The 19,483-nt window shown below is 40.4% G+C and overlaps 1 protein-coding gene and 1 long non-coding RNA gene across 3 annotated transcripts; both read left to right on the forward strand.

Annotated features, from left to right (window-relative positions):
- Window positions 1-1,341: 1,341 nt before the first annotated feature.
- LOC142901490 (uncharacterized) lies at window positions 1,342-11,590 on the forward strand. Of its 2 annotated transcripts, XM_076046025.1 has the most exons (8): window positions 1,342-1,688; window positions 6,479-6,618; window positions 6,720-7,362; window positions 8,009-8,621; window positions 9,751-9,818; window positions 9,898-9,994; window positions 10,087-10,196; window positions 10,706-11,590. In XM_076046025.1, the coding sequence occupies exons 1-8, from the start codon at window positions 1,500-1,502 to the stop codon at window positions 11,183-11,185; spliced, it is 2,340 nt and encodes a 779-aa protein (XP_075902140.1). In that variant the 5' UTR covers window positions 1,342-1,499; the 3' UTR covers window positions 11,186-11,590. The 2 variants fall into 2 exon arrangements, with proteins under 2 accessions (XP_075902140.1, XP_075902141.1); XM_076046026.1 differs by lacking the exons at window positions 1,342-1,688; window positions 6,479-6,618 and having other exon boundaries at window positions 6,625-7,362.
- Window positions 11,591-13,792: 2,202 nt separating this feature from the next.
- LOC142901492 (uncharacterized) lies at window positions 13,793-16,412 on the forward strand. Its single transcript, XR_012928988.1, has 2 exons — window positions 13,793-14,116; window positions 15,952-16,412. It is a non-coding gene; the product is annotated as an uncharacterized LOC142901492 (long non-coding RNA).
- The last annotated feature ends 3,071 nt before the right edge of the window (window positions 16,413-19,483 follow it).

Consider the following 19,483-nt stretch of genomic DNA (forward strand, 5'->3'; position numbering starts at 1 on the left):
GTAAGCAGGTGGTGAGATGTGATCTGTGTGTGAAAGCAGAGCAATGTGAAGGTGGCGATGCATCAAGAATCACTTCTGGGCTCTGATACTTGACCTCGTCACGATGCTGAGGGATAATTGCTCTCTGTAATTATCCACGCAGGCGACCATGCATCACAAAATAGATCTGAAATCTGGCAACAATCTGAACGTGTGAGACACCTGACACGAGGACAGGAGTCAACTGCACAACTCAGGACTTTATATGTATTTAAAAAGGTACATAGAAGTGACAAAAAACCCTCTCCATATGGACAACAGTGGTAAAAATAATGAACTAAAAAAAAAAAAATAACAGTAACTGTGCGCTGTACAAAAGTGTGAGTGTGTGTGTCATCACTTCCTATTTACCCCACTTCCTCCGCCCTGCCTTGCTACAGGGATTTGTAAACCATTGTATTCTGTTTTCACTCACATTTGACATGACATTGGTACTCCACTGGAAGTGGAGTTTGTATTTTCAACTTGTGCCCAACAGCAAATGCATTTTTGTATCCACCTCTGTGTTGTCAAAAGGCAACAGTGAGTGGTCATATAAGAGTCTCATAAGTGTTTGATCCCTCCTAGACATCACATTCAGGTAAACGTCCATCAATTCATCCTCTCAGTGTCACGTGGGTTTGCTTGTCACTGGCCGCAGGTAGGATACATCAATGACATCCTGTGCAAGTCGTTGTAGTTCACTGCTGGGCCACAAAGAAAGACAAACAACCATTCACACTGACACACCTACGCAAATGTTCCCACTTGGCCTCCAAACATGCTAAATCCAAAAACTTAGCGTGTTTTCCTGACTGTGGGAAGAAGCCGCAGCACCTGGAGGGAACCCACACAGACACTGGGAGCAGAAGCAAACTCCACACAGAAAGGCCCCAGGGCCGGAATCAAACCCACAACCTTCTTGCTGTGAGGCAGCAGCACTGATAACTCATAATTATTAAACAATAATGAATATTTATGAGTATAGTGCAAGATATACATGCAAGGAGTTGTAGTGTTTTTCAGTATTACTTTATTGAAATGGTAAAATATATATATATCAGAAATAAATGTTTGTATTTAGTGTATGTGTATTTTTGAAAGTATTTTTGATAATAATAATATAATAATAATAATAATAATAATAATGGACTAAAACCAAACAACAATATACACCTCATTTAATGAATACATTCTCGTTCCACCTCTAACTTCATTTTATTTTTGTTTTATTTTCGAGACACCTGAGGCCCCATTTGCCACGTTCGCTGTACCCCCCCCTCCGATCCATTCGGTGGCGCTACATTTTGAACGCAATAGAAACGGAGACAGAGAAGAAGAGATCCCCTCTCACTCAACTGTACGGCTAGTAGCAATGCTAACCTGAGATCTCGAGATTTGGGACATTTTGCGTGTTTTATTTTGTAGAGTAACGCGTTTGGAATATTATTTAAAAAGTCGTGTTCCTCCGGAGCAGTGACATGTTCCGCCCGGGGAAACCTCCGTACGGTGTGCCGCCGTTTGGCCCTTCTCAAACCCCGGGTGCACCGTACGGAGGGGGGCCTGTTCCTCCTCGGTATTTACCGCCCGCACCGTGTGGACCTTTTCCTACCAGACCTGCGATGGAGAGGCATTTTCTCCACAACAGACCAGCGGGAGTGTTTGAAAGGGTGCGTATCAAACCCACATTATCCCCCCTGTCGACGAGTTTACAAAGCGTGGAAACGCCAATGAAGAGAATGGCTGCGCGTAACACCGCTATCGAGGAACGCGGCCAGGATGTTTGGAATGCGTCCCGTACAGTCACACACATGGGATAAAGATATATTGTGCGTTGCATTAGTCATATGTGTTTTTTTTTTTGTTGTTGTTGTTTTTTGTTGTTGTTTTTTTTTGTTTACCATTTGAATCGCGACAAAATGCAGCATTACAGGGAGGTTTAACATTGCTTTGTATTTCACAATTTATGGATTAAAAGTCACAACAGTCGAAAGAGATGTGTGTCTGTCCATATTGAAATATTGTTTTAGTTGTTAGAAATAGAATTGATAACTTATCGATGTAAACTTGTTTCCATTTTGTTGCACCAGATTAATGGTTCCTGAATATAGTAAGTCAATAAATAGATTAATTAATAGTGGAATAATCACACAATCTCAGCAGGGCCACAAAGTAATAATAATAATAATGATAGAAGTAGCAGTACCTTCCATTAGTAATGCCTTCAGGGTAGACCGTGACAGCCGGGTTCAACTAGGTTTATGGGATATACTGTAAAAGGAAAGCATTATTCCACCAAGCCTTCACCAAACTCCATTCTTTATACTACTGTTACTGCAAAAAAACCCAAACAAACAAAAAAACATACGTGCAAGTACACAAACATGCACACGCACGCAAATTGAGCACACATTTTAACAACTTCAAAGTGAAGTAGCATACAGCACCTTGTATGCCACCATGATACGAACCAGAACCGTGACATAGTGACGTGCAATACAGAATATTAGAACATGGCATGAGAAATGGCATTGACCCAAATCAGAAACATTGATTGGCCTGCAGAAGATTAGTCTACAAATAAGAGAAGACTTTTTAGTGACTGATTATTGGAGCCCAACCCTTTCAAGGACCACCTCAATTACCAAGATTTGAAGCGCAAGACATTCCAACTTCATCAGACATGAAGGACAAGTTTTTCACCACAGCCCCAGTCAGCTCCTGGCTTTTCATCAAAGACCATGGTCAGTAGAATTTTCACAATAAAACTGTTTGTGACTATATAAAAAGTTATTTCTAGTTATAAAATTTGCTTTTGCTTGATTTTTTGGTTTACTGTAAAAAAAATAATAAATTACGTTATTCAATGACGATAAGATCAATAAGTGCATTTTTATTGTCAAACTGTGGTAGGAAAACTTAACCTACCTTTTCAAGTTTAGCATCAAACACAGTGCAGGGGTTTATTAACAGGACGTTGCAGAATTATTTCCAGAGGCTATAAAGTTGTATTTTTCCTTAAAATCCATCTCTACCAGGTTGTTTGTACATTATACTTACTATACTTAAATACCTTTGACTTGAAATGCTTTATTACGTGACATTGTTTTTTCCAACATTTTTAGTGTAACTGTTATAGAATAAGTATGCTACAGTGATACAGACTTTTATGAAAATATTTTCTAATTGTTTTTTTTTTCATTTTTTTCTGTATTTTACAGGAAAATAAGCGGAAACAAAGGATTCCACCAGAAATGTGTATTTAACACCCTTCTATTCACAGGAAGAAATGAAGGATCTTTAAGGCCACCATTCAGTGCTGTTAAAGAGCCTCCTTATTGGTCGAAATCAACTCAGTCTCGCCGGCTAACTTTTTTAAGTTTATTTGGTTGAGTTATTTGCTTCCAAGTGCCCTACTTTTCTTAAGCAAATGTACAGCAGCTTAGTGGGCATATTAGTTTCAGCAGCTGTGTTTCAATGTGTTACATGAAGTGCCACCTTTCTGCTCTAAATAACACGTGCTAGCAAAATGTTGAGAGCACAAAGTTGTTTTTCCTTTTATTTAGGATTTTCTTTGAAGAATTTGGTTTTATAAGAACATAGAAGTTTTATTATCACTGTATAGTGGGATACAATCACATTTTGTTTTGCAGCAATCTCTTGTATTGTATTTTGTAAATAAAGATTCAACATCTAATGTTGCAAATGTTTGACATTAATTTCATGAGGTTGCCATTTGTTCTCATGTCTTTCGTTCAGTGCCAATAACTTACCTAAATAACCCTTAAGTGTAAAATTGACAGAAAACAACTGTATACACAACCGCTAAGCCTGTAGCATCAATTGAAACCATCCATTAAAAAACATTTAAAAAATGTAAGGATTGTTCTGAAGTGTGTTGTGTGGTTAGTGTCACATGCTCACATCACTTGGAACAGCAAAGGGCCACGTATGGCCTCTTATTCTACGCAGATATTTTTATTCATTAAAAGACATAACATTAACTCATCTGTAACAGTATTAGTATTAGACTGTCAAGGTAAGAGACATCTAAAAGAGACATTTCTATTTTGTTTTATGTCGTGATTATCCTCTGGCACACTTGTGTTCTTCTATTGAAACCCCCCCCCCCCCCTCTCCCTAGATTTTCAATTAGGAATATATCATTAATGTTTTTTGTAATATATTTATTTCTATTGCTTTATGTTTGAAGTTATCATGGAATAAACAACCAGTAGTTGTATTATTGTTATGGACATAGTAGGCCAAAGAAAGCCAGTGTGATAAATGTCTTCTTTGGACATGATAAAATATTCAGAGGAAATCCAGTGTCCTGTTTTCCCTTACTCGTATCAATTTGTTGTGTCTTGGTTTGATCTTTGTAAGTACTATTGTCTGTACTCTCTTGCAAACAATCACCTCTCAACACTGATGTGTGTTTTCTCCTAAATCCACACTGACTTGTTTATTGAAACAAAATGACTCTCTTCTGAAAGAACTTCCATCTTCTGGATTTGTCTTCTGGTGCTCGAAAGTTAAGCCTTGATTATTGCACACTATTTCCATGCAATCAATGTAATAGCAATTTATACTTCTGTGGGTTTGTATTGTAAATCCAGGGCTTGTCTTGGAACTAGACTTTTGCAACACAATTGAATAGAATTGCTTCAACTTCAATATAAATTTAAGTAGTAAAGGCATGAAAATATAGAAATATGAAAGAAGGCTATCCAGTAAAAAATAAAATAGAAAAATAGCACCTTCAAATAAAAATGAGATGGATAAAATTGCAAAAACAATGAAATAAAGATGGCAGCTTAAAGGTCCAGTGTGTAAAATCTTTAAGGAACTGACAGCACATTTCGTATTTAGGCCACTGTCAGTCGGGCACACAAGATGGCAGCTAACTAGGAGCAAGACCCTTATTGCTCTCTATATGTTCTCATATGCATAAGAACCATTCTAAGGGTAGGAATACCAAATTACTTTTGTTGTCCTGCAAGTATGCACTTTTATTAATGTATTTATGGGCAGTATGTTAAACCTTTACAAATATAAAACTCATAAATCAATCCAAATTTTACACACTGGACCAACAGCTGAATAAGACATCTGTTCTCACTAACCACTGTATTGTTCTCCATAAATGTTAATTCATTTTATGGACTGATCAAGGTGTAGTTATATTCAAAAAGTGTGAAGAGTATTGGGCTTAACACGCAGCCTTGTGGAGTGCCTGTGTTTAGTGTGAGGGCGGAGCAGGTATGCCTGCTGACTCTGACATTTTGTGGTCAGCCAATGAGGACGTCACAGCCACATGGCACTGACTGTTAACAAAGGTAACTCTAAACTTGCTGCTAGGGTGTGTATTGTACAAAATAAAGTACATGAATATTCATTTATCATCATGACCTTCAATTAGTCCTACACCCCTCAGTCTGAGTGTCCCATATTTCCTATAACCTGTCATTTTAGCAGCCATTTGTTTTTATGGGCTGACAGTTGTATATAGTATATTTTTTCTCATTGTATAACAATTATCAATTTAGGTTAGTCTTCAGTAGCACCTGAAAAGGGTTATTTCAGTTTCAATTCTCTTCAGTTATTCCATTTTCACTTCACTGACCTCTTACTACTATGATTTAGCTCTCTTCAGCTAAAACCAGCTTTGATTAATTTTATACACTCACAATTGTTTGTTGGTATTAGCCTAAATGGGCTCAATTTAAATTTGTTATCGTGCTTTTGCTTTAGTTAGATTACGTTAGTTTTAGTTTATTAGTACTTGCTTTCGTTAGCTCACACTTGCAGCAGATAGTTGTGAGTAGCATCTTTTGAGTCTTTTGTCACCCTACTATGTTAGCATTATTGGTAGTCAACATACTCTTGTTTTGGAGATGTCATATTTTACTTCAATTAGCTCCCATCATTTACAGTTTTATTTTTCCATTTGCACTATGGACATTGACTTGAATGATTATTCAGAATTCTCATTTTTCGGGAGCAATGTGGAAAAAGTCACAGATTGTGATGTGGGGAAACCTTTTCCTTTCCTTTCTTTTACTGTTTCCTTTTAAGGGTACAGTGTGTAAAAGTCTGCCATCCAGTGGTCAGATTTTAGATTGCAGCGCTCATTCGCTCACCTTGTATACATTTATGTCTATATATATGTATACATACATATATATATATACACACACATAGGAACTGTTCTATGGGTAGGAAAACCAAATTATCTTTACTGTACTGTGTATTTATAAGCAGTATTCTACGCTTTTACCAATATAAAATCATAAATCAGGCCAAATTTTACACACTGGACCTTTAAACTAAAGCTCAGAAGTCTTATAATAGCATATGGTACAAACAGATAAGTACAACGTGCATGTTTATTTTCTTGGGTATACTGTAGCTGCTACGTCCGTTACTACACTATAACATGAATTCTGAATACTCACAGCCCCCCTGGAGCAGCTTCCCCACTGACGGTAGTAATGTCAGTGCTTCAGAGGGCAGGCGTCAGACTGGCCCTCCAATAGAACCACCACATAATATGGTCCCAAAATGGAAACCCGTTCAAGCAACAAATCCTCCTGACAGGTATAACTTTGTTTTTTGTCAACCGCCTTCTAGAGGAGTAAGTTTTTGCAAAAATTTGTTGGTATTTGTTATTGTTTGACACGTAAACATTGTTTTTTCAGTGACCGTGCCGGTGAGGAATTTCTTAGATGCCTTGCGGAAAATAAACCCCTCCCAGATTATCTCAAAGGAAACATGGCATACAATTTAGCTGATGCAATTCAATCAGCCAGCACCCTAAAAGAGGCACTCGGAGCAAACTCTGAATTTCAAGAGCTTGTGACTAGAAGCAGAAGTCGAAGTCGTGGCAGAAGCAGGGGAAAATCTCGAGCCAAGAGCCGGCCGAGGAGTAAAAGCCGGCCTAGGAGTAAAAGCCGGCCGAGGAGTAAAAGCCGAGCAAGAAGTAAAAGCCGACCACGCAGTCGAAGTAGAGGCAGGAGCAGAGGACGAAGCAAAGCAAGGAGCAAAAGTCACGTGCGTGGGATGAGTCGAGGGAGGAGCAAAAGCCGATCTCCCAATTTAAGTCAAAGCAAGAACAGTCCTGTGCGAAGTAAGAGCCAAGTGAGGAGGCCACGGTCAAGAAGTAATAGCAATGAGAAGAACCAGGACAGGAAAAGAAAAAGAAACAACGATGACAACTGCCACGGCAATGTTGACAACATTGAAGAGAGGAAAAGTCTACTCCAAGGCTTGAAGTTGGTCATGAGTAGCAAAGATTTGGAAGATCGATTGCCTGCACTCAAAGATGCTATCCTCACATTACAGGTAGGAAAACATTCTCTTCCCCAGATGTCTTTTGTTGCTTGAATAATATTTAGTCTCTATATCTACAGCAAAGGTGTGCCAAAAGATTTTTTTTTTTTGGTTTTGTTTTACAACAGTGTCCCGGCTATGTATTTCAAAATGAGAGTCATTTCAGTCACAAATGCAAAGCAACATACTTCATCATGCAAAACTATAAATATATTCAAAAAACAAACCAAAAAAAGGTGGTCAGAGTGCAGCAGCCACAGTCATACCACAGGACAAATACTTCAGTATACAGAGTATACAGTGTTCATGTCTTTCTGCTTTGAATTTGCTGCTAACATGGACTGCAGACAATGAGTAGCCTATGCAGACACTGAAACAAAAAACAATATCCAATGTTTTCTTTCCAACAAGATGTTTTTGTTGAAAGAAGTGCACCTGGCAGCAGCTGCTATATTGACACTGTACAAGCGAAAAACATGGGTACCTAAAAAAAAAAAAAAAAAAAAAGTCACCAATGGGACCACAAGGTTACAATGTTCTGTATTTTAGTCATTAATGTTGAGATTATTTTCCCAGTATGTTAAACTTTATACATTGCGATTTATCGACCCAACATTTTTTCATGGTTTGCCTTTATTGTGATTTCTCCCTTGCGCAGGCCTCAGGTGACAGCAAAAAGCAACGTTTCCCTGATGTTCGCACTCATAAGCGACAGGACACTCAGGAGAATTTGGCCACATTGGATAGTGACAGTATGCTGCTTCCACATGACAGAGTAGTCAGCGACTTTTCTTGGCTTCAGGCCTCGTGTGAAAAGGAATCGACTTTCAAAGCAGCTCCTGAACTTGAAGATGAGGAGTTATTCTTGTATGGAAATAATGACACTGCACAACACATGAATAAAACCTCTTCTGCAGACTTTTACCAGAATGGAGGACATAGCAAACAAGAACTGAATAGCTTCACTCCACAGACTCAGAAACAGGATAAGCCCACACTAGGAAGTTTAGGGGATTTTGTGCTCACACAACCTCTCCAGGTGACTTCCTCCAGTTTAGCCTCATCTTATCTAGATAGCAGTGAATGTGAAAAGCTCAAAAACATATTAAAAAGTGTCAATTTAGCCAGTGAGTCTGAAAGAAATACACAGCGGCCAAGGCAGGAGAAGCACTTGTATCCTGTATCTCATGACCCAGACTCGGTACCAAAGCCAGCAGTGAAGGAGACAAATGTACTGCAAGCTCTGGAGTCCTTACAGTCTTTGATTAAAGGTAAAGTGCTATTTTTTTTATGTCTAAATCATTCCTGGTGTTGAATCTCTGAGAAGCTCTGAGCACTTGTTTCAAACCTTCTTTTGAAGCCTGTGTAAGAATGTAATGTAAGATTGAGCTGAGACTCGTATCTGACCCAACATTCACAACCTCTCAACCGTGCTGAGATACAACACCTCATCAATTTGGTGTCTCCATACATTTTGAGGCCAACCCACTGCATTTTTTTTTACCCTGAGCCCAGAGGTCCAGTTCCTGGATGCATTGCGTTTTTCTTCTTTGGGGAGCTTTTTGGGAAGTGGTGGGGGATGGCACCACTTGCCTTGTGATGGCTTGCGTAAGATGTTTCCAATCCAGCCCACCCCCACTTTCTCCTCTTCACGTCCTGACGGATGGGATGTGGACGTGGTTTTTTTCCCCTGCAGGATGGCTTTTCATATTTTATCCACGATCTGATGTTTATGGCTGGAATAAAGGCGGTTTGCCCCTCCCGGTCTTTGGGGAGCCCCTGCTTCAGGTGGAGGAGTTCAAGTATCTCAAGTTCTTGTTCATGAGTGAGGGAAAGATGGAGCGCAAGGTCGACACGTGGATCGGTGATGCGCTTGCTGTATTGGTCCGTCGTGGTGGAAAAAGAGCTTAGCCGAAAGTAAAAGCTCTCGATTTTACCGGTGGAAAAACTTTCCAACCCTCCCCTACAGTCATGAGCTTTGGGTAATGACCAAAAGAATGATATCACGAATACAAGCGGGCGAAATGAATTATCTGATGTTCAGGAGGTGTCGGAGGCATTTGTAGGTGAAAGCCTGGAGTGTATTGTTGGTTCGTTGGTGTTGTTGGTCACTCTCTGTGTCTCCGATGGATACAAGGAGGACTGACGAAATAACTTTCGTCAGTTTCAAGTTATTTCAGTCATCATTGTGGGGTTTTCTTTCTTTAACAGAAGGGTACCAACACTCTTGTTCACATCTGGAACTTAGAAACTAAGCCTCTAATTTTGTGTTTGATCATCTCCAAACATTTTGACAGCTACTCTTGACATTCATCTGTGAGTTCTTCTAAAGTGAAAAGTGCTTCTGCTGCTTCTGGCATGTGTTTAATGCTTTTGATGTTTTTGTCTCTCTTCATAAAGTGACAAAAGAGAAGCGTTCAAAAATGGAAGGCAGCAGTACCTCCCGGACAATGGCAGACAAACCAAAGGTGAAAAAGAATCACATAATGCATTAGATTTGCTTTAAAGTTAAAACACAATAGACCTGATCGGGTTGCTTTCCCTCAGGTACGAGGCATTGAGGAGAGGAGGAGGGAGAGGAGAGGCATTGTGAATAAAATGGAGTCGTTGATGAAGGACCAGGAGGAATTGATGAAAGAAGACGGTAAAGCAATAATCTCTAATAAAAACCCGTGCACACTTTGTATTTTTGGTGTCTCACACACACTGAAATGCTCTTCTCGTTCTTTGTTACAGGATGGAGCTTCTTAACCCCAGTGATTGGCTTTTATTGCCAGAAATGTGAGGAGTTCATTGGAAATTTGACTAATGCTGAAAGCCATGCAGCAACCCACGTTGATAGAATGGTAGGTTGCATTCTACATTTGTTCTGAAGTATTGTGATCAGTTTTAGTGCAACTATTTACTTAGATTATTATCATTCATGTCATTTCGTATTTTACCCAATCTAAAATTTTACAGTCATGAATACAGTAAGTACTTGGTCGTAGCTGTGAATGAAATGTGTCCGGGTTTGTGATTGGATAGAATGTGGTATTTTATATGCCTGCCATTGGATTGCACCAACAAAGTTTTGTTTTGTCACAACCAGTGACAGCCAATGTCTGTTTAGATGTTACTTGACTGTAGAAGAGGCTACAAGACACATTCATAGATGTGTTGTTGGACCCACGTTGAACGGGTGTCTATGGGGACGTGGGTCGAGTGGACACTCAATGTGTTGAATAACACTGCCACCCTCTAACATTCAGTTGCAGACGTGATGACCTTCAGGGTATTTCATGTTTTCTTTCACAAAATGAATCACAGCAATGTTGTCCTCGTTCACACTGCAACTCTTGATCCTGTGTTGCAGAAGATGCAGATGGACAAACAGGCAGGATGCCGACCCACCCATGCAAGCCCGCAGATTTCAGACAAAAGAGATGACAGGGAGACACACAGCGGCCCCAAAGGCTCAGGAGAAATCAGGGTTCACAGAGATTACCCAAACAGGGACAAGCAGGAAAATGTCCTCTTGAAAGAAGACATGAAAAGGGAGAGGATGCTCATCACGGTGTCCCAAGAACCCGTCGCACTGTCAAAGCTGGCGGTTGATCAGGTAAAAGACAAAACGGTGGCCGGGAGCAAAGACAGCAGGAAGAGCGCAGACAGTGCAGACAGTGCAGACAGCGCAGACGAAGACAGAAAGGAGCACAGGAAAAGTTCAAACGAGCACGGGAAAAAATCTCAGGCTAAGAGCAGCAAGAGTGCAAAAAAAGCCTTGGCCAAAAAGAAATTACATAAAGCAAAAAAGAAGAAGTCCAAAAAGAAGAAGGATAAAAGAAAGTCTTAATGCACCGCACTTGCTTTATGCTGGACTGAAAACAAATGATTTTGTCTCTTTAGTTTGGGCTTAGTCAGTAGTGAGCTGCATGTCTGGTTACCCTGTTGCTTAGAGCTCTATGTCACAAGTATTGTCTCTGGTTCCCGGTTATCTTTTATTTAACAGTTTAGCAACGTGAAGTTGCTTTTTACCTAAACTGTTGTCTTTCCCACTGTGTCCTGTTTCAACTGTCAGTATATTGGGATATTTCAATTCACAAGTAATGGTGAGACCTGAAAGGTGTTTTTTGTAATTGCAGCTGTTTTCCTCTTTCTTTTTCTTATGCTTTGTATTTGTAATAAACATGGCGCAAAACTCGTATCAGTTGTACTGACGGTTCAGACAATGAAGATTAAACACCATCATCACCATCATTTCCATTGTGAAGTGGAAGCCTGAAACATTTTCTGTCTCTTAAGGTTTTACTAACTTTTCACAGCTGGGGTGTCGGATATGTGGAGGTGGATGCTGAGTCTATACAGCAACAAGGACAGTGTTTCCAGTTTTGTTACATCGAGGATATATTTTTTTATATCAGATTTGTGGAACCTAAACTATCCAGCGTTGTTATAAATAGACATGATAGTGAAAAAAAAAGTTTATGCAGCTTATGAATATCTGCTCACAGACCACAAAATCTGCACAGATTTATGGGGCTGTCGGCATAAAATACAAAGTCTTTTACTCGTCTTGAGGGTGCGTGACGTCACTGCGTTGTACAGTAGGTGCTGTGTCTCAGATTGTTCTGATTGGCTGATGCGTCCTGACGCATAATGTGTGTTTGCGCTGGTGAGCAAATCAAACGCCAAAGTAGACCAGAGAACACGCGCACTTCACACCATCCCATAAACTAGTCTTAAACCACAACAGCGACAGACTCGGTGACTAATTAACAGAACCTAAGATTGACTTTTAGGCAGCTTTCTTTCCTCTTTGCTCCATGTTTTTTTTATTATTATTATGTGAAGCACTTTGTGTTACTTTGTGCGGAATAAAAACTGCTTAATAAAAAAAAAAATTGTTTTGTAAGATTTTGTAATACATGGGTTATGCCAGCAGAGGGGGGTAAGTTATCTTGTATTTCCCCAGCACTCTTCTCTACACACTCTCTCTCTCTCTCTCTCTCTCTCTTTCTCTCTCTCTCTCTCTCTCTCTCTCCCTCTCTCTCTCTCTCTCTCTCTCTCTTTATGTTGTTTGAGACATGCATATAAAAAAAACGGATTATAACAACAATCACAGTGGAGGCAAATGCAGTGATAACAACCAGCAGTATGAATAAAGACTGTGGTGGCTAGTTCCACATTTAGAGCGCTTTATCAAGACTGTGTGCTGCAAAGGTTGGTGGTTTAGAAAAAAAAAAATGTAAAAACTGTTGTGTAATGTCAAACCGGGAAGTTATTGCAAACGGCAACAAACAGCAGCAGAAAAAACCCCAGCACAAATCAAATGGTATGGTCCAGCATACAGGCACACTGGCATGAAAAAAAGGCAGCAATGGTGGAAAATTACAATGACGTGGGACAAAAGCAAGGTGAAGATTTGCACTTCTCTATGCAAACAACACAGAGTTCACAAGGAAGTAGCACAACTAACCAGAGTGAGACAGACAAAACCAAAAGAATCACAAATAAAATAAAAAAGAACAGCGAGACTGTGCGAGACTGTTCGAGACTTGTAGAAAAACACTTTACCATGAAAATTTAGCCTCAAGCTAACTGACGGCACAGAACAGAGTGAAGAGCTCAGCCGGGTCAAGTCAAGAAAAGAAACAAATCTTCGTTCTGCTCTGTCTGGAAAAGTAGTTCAACCCAGAGTGCTGAGAAAATGAGAATACAGTCATGTAAAGCTGCTTGATGCAGTCAACCTTTCAGTGTACAGTAGCTTGAAAGACACTTCAAGAAAGCATTACGCAGCTTTAGATGTTGGCTGCCGAAGCTAACTAAGGTGTTTAATTGTCTTAACACGTGTAAAAATAACATGTTTGTGCTCTGTTTAAGTTGAGGTACCTGCATTACATATGTCTGGGTACATAAGTGAAATAGACGCACAAATAAATTGATTTATTATTTTATGGCCATATTATATTATTAAAATTCAGCGGCTGACGGTTAGCCTATATTAAACCAGTTGACTTAACACGTTGTTTTGAAGGTCACGGCAACATTCAGAGCTGACGAGTTTGTCGCGTTCTTTGACAGGTCGGGACACCGCAGCAGAGGAAACAGAACTGCCAGCAGACACCTCTGGCACCGTGTGTGCGTGTGTGCATTTAACATAGCAGACAACACACATAGGCCAGCTTTACATTCTAACAACAGATGTGTTTGAATTTTAAAACTGCAAGAAACATAATATTGTATAATGTGTATATATATATATATACACACACACACACACACACACACACACATATATATATATATATATATATATATATAATGTAATATGTTATTGTTTGAATGGTTAAAATGGGACAGCTATTCTATTAATTTAAGTGTTTTCATTAAAAGAAGAGTGTATTGTCCCCTGCTTCGCCCTGTCTTTGAAGGCTTTTACTGCCTGTGTTTGGTAAATGTTAATGACTGTAATTGTAAAGTGGAACCACACCTACACTCCCCGCCGCATGACAATACGGCGGCAGTTAAACAAACAGTGTGGGGCTAAGGACAGGTTAAAGTGCAGGGTGTGGTCTAAGCCTTGTCACAGGTAAACTGCTGCTGCTGCTGCTGCTGCTTGCCATTGCAGGCAGAGAAGGGGGAACCTGTTGGAATACAAACAAATTCCACTTCACATACAGAGAAAATGTGCTTGATTAGAGGAAAACATCTGGGTTTTTTTTTCTGGTACCATTTCCACAAAATGCCATTGAAATAAGGACTTGAATGTGTGGACATGTCAGAGGTGAGTCAGAAAAACACCAAAGACCAAACTAAAAACACAGACACACTGAAAGCACCACATCCACTGAGTGAACTTAGTGAACTGTGGAACTATTCATTTTTCACCCCCCCAAAGAAGAAGTGATTGACTCAGCGTTAGAATCACATCCAAAGCTGAGTGTGACAATCGCATTAAAGATAATATAACTTTATTAATAACATAGATTTGATATATTATAATATATTCCCATATTACCCGACACTTGTGTAGGCTCTGAATAGTTCCCCTCAGCAAAAATCCCTAAATTGCACAGCCTATGAACTAGAAACCGCAACAAAACTGGTCCCATGGGAGCCTTCGGAGGGAGAAGCAGAAGCGCTCGGCAAAATCCAAATGTAAATGAAGACAAATGGATTTCTGCAGCCCCGGACCTGGGACCTTTCTGTGTGGAGTTTGCATGTTCTCCCTGTGTCTGCGTGGGTTCTCTCTGGGTTCTCCGGCTTCCTCCCACACTCCAAAAACATCCATGTGAGGTCAATTGAACATTCTAAATTGTCCGTAGGTGTGCATGTGAGTGTGAATGGTTGTTTGTCTCTATGTGGCCCTGCGATGAACTGGCGACTTGTCCAGGGTGTCCCCTGCCTTCGCCCTAAGACGGCTGGGATAGGCTCCAGCAGACCCCCGTGACCCTGACCTCGGGACTAAGCGGGCCACTGAGTTTCAGTCTGACCTAAGCCTTGACTCAGAGTGCCTGTGCTCGCGCAAGCACACACACAACACACACATCCGTGACACACGGGGTGTGAGACGCCGATAGTGTCGCAAAATGTTCATAAAAGGTCAAACTTTTACTCATCATGACAGTGTTAACTGTTCTATTAAGCACAATGCCAGGTGGTAGATACTGTTGGCTGTTCATGGTGACCTCATACTATTTCTGAGATCTCTGAATAGTTCCCCTCAGCAAAAATCCCTAAATTGCACAGCCTATGAACTAGAAACCGCAACAAAACTGGTCCCATGGGAGCCTTCGGAGGGAGAAGCAGAAGCGCTCGGCAAAATCCAAATGTAAATGAAGACAAATGGATTTCTGCAGCCCCGGACCTGGGACCTTTCTGTGTGGAGTTTGCATGTTCTCCCTGTGTCTGCGTGGGTTCTCTCTGGGTTCTCCGGCTTCCTCCCACACTCCAAAAACATCCATGTGAGGTCAATTGAACATTCTAAATTGTCCGTAGGTGTGCATGTGAGTGTGAATGGTTGTTTGTCTCTATGTGGCCCTGCGATGAACTGGCGACTTGTCCAGGGTGTCCCCTGCCTTCGCCCTAAGACGGCTGGGATAGGCTCCAGCAGACCCCCGTGACCCTGACCTCGGGACTAAGCGGGCATGGAAAATGGATGGATGGATGGATTTCTGCAGCTGGCACACCACAAGTTGATTTATTTTACAGAGTCAAGCACATTCAGTTAACACGTTAACGTTATTTTTGTCAGTGAAAAAATAATAATTGAATAAATAGTTGTGTTAGTCACACATTTCTCCATTTGGTTTCACATCCCTATTTCAATTTTTGAACAAAGTCAAAATGAAAGGTTGAGACAAAACTGTTTGACGTCTTCACAACAAAGCGGATCCTTAACATCAGTACAATCTTTGCATTCACATATAATGAAACAGAAGCTTCTGGAAATGCAGTGACAAGGACAAAACTCTTTTTACTTTTTTATTTAGAAAATGAATGAGTGGTTTCTGAGTTGTCATTGTTTTAGCAATAAGTGACCAAGTGTAACAGAGCACCTCCCCCACCTCCTTACCTCCACCCCTCCCCCACCCCACATCTCTCCGTCTGCTTCCTCAGGTGAAACCACAGCGTCACATTCCAGGACGCCTGGATCGTGACCGGGCCTGTTCTCTGCTGCTTTCCTGACAAACACCATCTCAGATCCTGCCCATGGCGCTGTTTGAATCTGTGAGTGCACTGTGATTATGTGACTTCCAGGCCAATTGAGTGCATGCAAAGCTCCAATCAGAAAGTAAAAGGCTTCCCATCCATGAAGGTTTTGATGGGAAGTGAGTGTAAATGGCCAGACGATGGGCTCTTAGCAGAAAGCGCAGTGCACTTATTACTTGATGAGGGAGGAGCTTTTAATGCTGCGTTCAGCTGAGTGTACACTGGACACCGCTGGACTCTGGTGCAGGTCAGCTGCAGAGACGTGTGACTATTTCATGTGATTACAATGTGTACAGTTGTGATTTTAGTTGCATTTGGTGTACTATTTGTCAAGTTCTTTAAATAAAAAGAGTTACTTTTGTGGTTTCATTAATTGTTTCAGAATTATTTTTGTTCAATTCCACAGACAAACTAAATACAATCACCCAAAACAGAACATAAAACAATATAATACTTTTTGTTTTTTCAGTTACCTGAGGGCAGTACAGTGCATTTAACGATCCAACTTATATTTAAAATAAAATAAGAGAAAAATCAAATCCAACTTTCACATTTTCAGTCTAAATAACCTCCGCATTTGTTTTCTTACAGTTACAGTGGCCAAGATACTATTTAACCGTGCAAAATGACAAGCCAAACTCATCTCAAATTTTGCAAGCAAGCCAGAAGCCTCGAGATGCGGCTGGGCTTGGTGTCTTAGTGTAATATGATCAGCAGTTCTGGTTTGAATGTTGAGACTTCAGCTGCAGCCTGTGTGGCAAACATCAAATGAAGTAAGTCTATAGAAATTCGACTGCATTCGCCAATCTGACAATCACAAACTACTGAACCAGAGGAGGAAATGCCTTGCGTGACATATGTTGCACAAGAGCAAAACTGACCAGAAAAAATGTGACTGGAAGGTTGACGCAATGAGTCAGTCATCAGACTCATGGGATGAACAGGGACTGTGGTATCTGACATCTCAGATGTAATCTGACACTGACTGCCTCCTCACAAACCTTTTCTTCACTGTCTCTCTCCCTCTCTCTCTCTCTCACTCTTTCATCCCACTCTGCATCACATCAGTGCTCTCTCCAGCTACATATCGGCAGCTGTAAACTGACCAATCTGTCTGTCTGTCTGTCTCAGCTTCTCTCTGCTTTGTGTGGGGGGGAATGAGTCACTAATGAGAGGAAGAGGAAAAGATTGTATCTTTGAAGCCACAATCGAGCGAGGAATTGTAAGGCTTGATATGACACAACACTTTTTGTTTCCTTTGGTGATTGGTGAGATGAAAAGTCTTAAATCACTTTCATTATTATTATTATTATTCATCATGTTGCATTAATAGAAAGAGTATCGTGTCCGTGTCGTTATCCAGAAAACATTCCTGGACACAGGAAGAGATTTAAACCATCTTGTAGTATCTTGTCCCCACCTCTGAAGCTGCTGCCCTGGTCAAAGACCAACTCTGCTGCTTTGAGGCGACAGGCTATAAATCTTCTCAATGCCATCAGGAAGGAGTCTGCGTTGATGTTTCAACTGTCATTCAAATCAATTCAAATGTGATTTAAATACATTTTGGGGTAAAGGTTTAGGTTAAGAGACAAAATACAGATTGGTGTTGTGATTGGTCGCAGGCCAGGTGTCCACTCTTTAGTTCAGTTTTTAGAGAGTGCATGTATAGAAAATGTGAAGATCAGGTCTTCGGGACGTCACAGTGGCCACTGATACCGCCGGGGTGTTTCCACAAGGCTGGAAGGGGTTTCAGCCTGCTGACACGACTGGCAGGCAGCTGGGGGTTTGTTCCATCCACCAATCTAAGATGCTTTGTTTGTGTTCCCTTCCAGCCATGTCGAAGGCAAAACAAAGCGTCGGTTTCAGCAGAAAGATACATCTCCACTAAACTCTCTGGGAAAGCAGAGGGTGATGTGGCAAAAGATGCAAACCTTTTTCCAACAGATTTGAAAAAGTGAGAAAGGCAGACTTGGTTTGTTTCTTTTTCTTTTTCTTCTTAGCTATAATGTAGCAACGCTAGGTACAGTGTGTGACCGGCACGCTAACCATTGACTTTAAAAGAGACGAGAGAGAGAGAAAGGACGGGGAGGCACCAAAATTTCCTTGTGGTGCTTAATTTATCTCAGTAAAAATAGTGATACAAATGGCTTCTGTTTCGGTAGTCAAGATCACTCCAGACAGATGAAACAATGTCAATATTAATAACAAGAAGGCCAATGTTAATAGTGGCTAATGTTTAGCTGCCCTCTCTTTCCTTTGCCTCTGTCCACTCACGCCCAGCTAAGTGGTGGCCACTCTTAAGTGTCTCTCCTCAGCAGCGTCCCACTCTGTGTTTCTGCGGGCCTGATGAACTACTTACAGGGAGGAAAAGCAGAAGATTACATGTCCTAATGGATCTTTTAAAAGCCCCCTTCCTTCATCGTCGCTCACTCTGAAGCTGTAAGATGGTAAGACTGACCACTGCAGCAGAGGGCCAAACAACAACACTGAGAAAATGGAAGATATGTAGAAACGTGTGTCATCAATCATTTTTTCCTTTAGAATCTCAAAAGAACGCAGACATTTATATCAATCATTAAAACCATGGTTCCCTGCTTCCGTTTTCTCGAGGTAATATTTTTTTAGCTATTGTCTCGCCAACCAGAAAATATGTGCTGTTGCTTCCTTTAACGTTGGACCCAAAACAACTGCAACATTATTCCAGCTGAACGGGGGATGTGCACTTTTTTAGCCATTGATCGTTAATGTTTAGCACCACAGGTGATGCCTAGCATTGAGCACACTGAGCAGCATGCAAACTTTAAGACACCTCAGAAACCTTAAAACACAAAAGGGCGCAACAACTGAAAAGATCCATCCTTTAAATTTGCATTAACTCAGCTCAACTCAACTTTATTTATAAAGTGCTTTAAAAACAACCACAGCTGGTACAAAGTACTGTACATAAAAACACAAATAAAACAAATATGCTGCGTCAAAAGCCAAGAAATAAAAGTGGGTTTTTCTACAGGTTTTAAAACTTCTCACGCTTTATGTGTCATCCTTCTCATCCACTGACTCAACTTCTGCTTTAAAAAAAAAACAAAAAAAAAAAACAACTTTGTGATTATTTGATTCTTGTGATTTGAGTAGTTGTCACTGTCTTTGGTGAAGACTCCCCCTCCCCTCTTTTTTTATTATTATTATTGACTGTTGTTTTTGTAAACTGTATAACCTTGTTTTTATATTTTACTTTTAGCCCTTGCTCTTTGTTCATGCTGCATTTGTGTATATTTATTATCACTGCTTTCTTTTTTTCCAACGTCATTGTATATGAAATTCATTGTCAAAACAAATATGTGAAAAATCATTAAATTGTGAGGGTGCAATTAATGCTGTCTGTGCTGTGACACTAACACACTCAATTCAACCTGGACGTTAAATAAGTCTAATCTACTTT

This window comes from Nelusetta ayraudi, unplaced genomic scaffold (assembly GCF_046127955.1).
Source record: "Nelusetta ayraudi isolate G7.1 ecotype Tasmania unplaced genomic scaffold, CSIRO-AGI_Nayr_v1 ptg000089l, whole genome shotgun sequence".
NCBI classification, from domain to species: domain Eukaryota; kingdom Metazoa; phylum Chordata; class Actinopteri; order Tetraodontiformes; family Monacanthidae; genus Nelusetta; species Nelusetta ayraudi.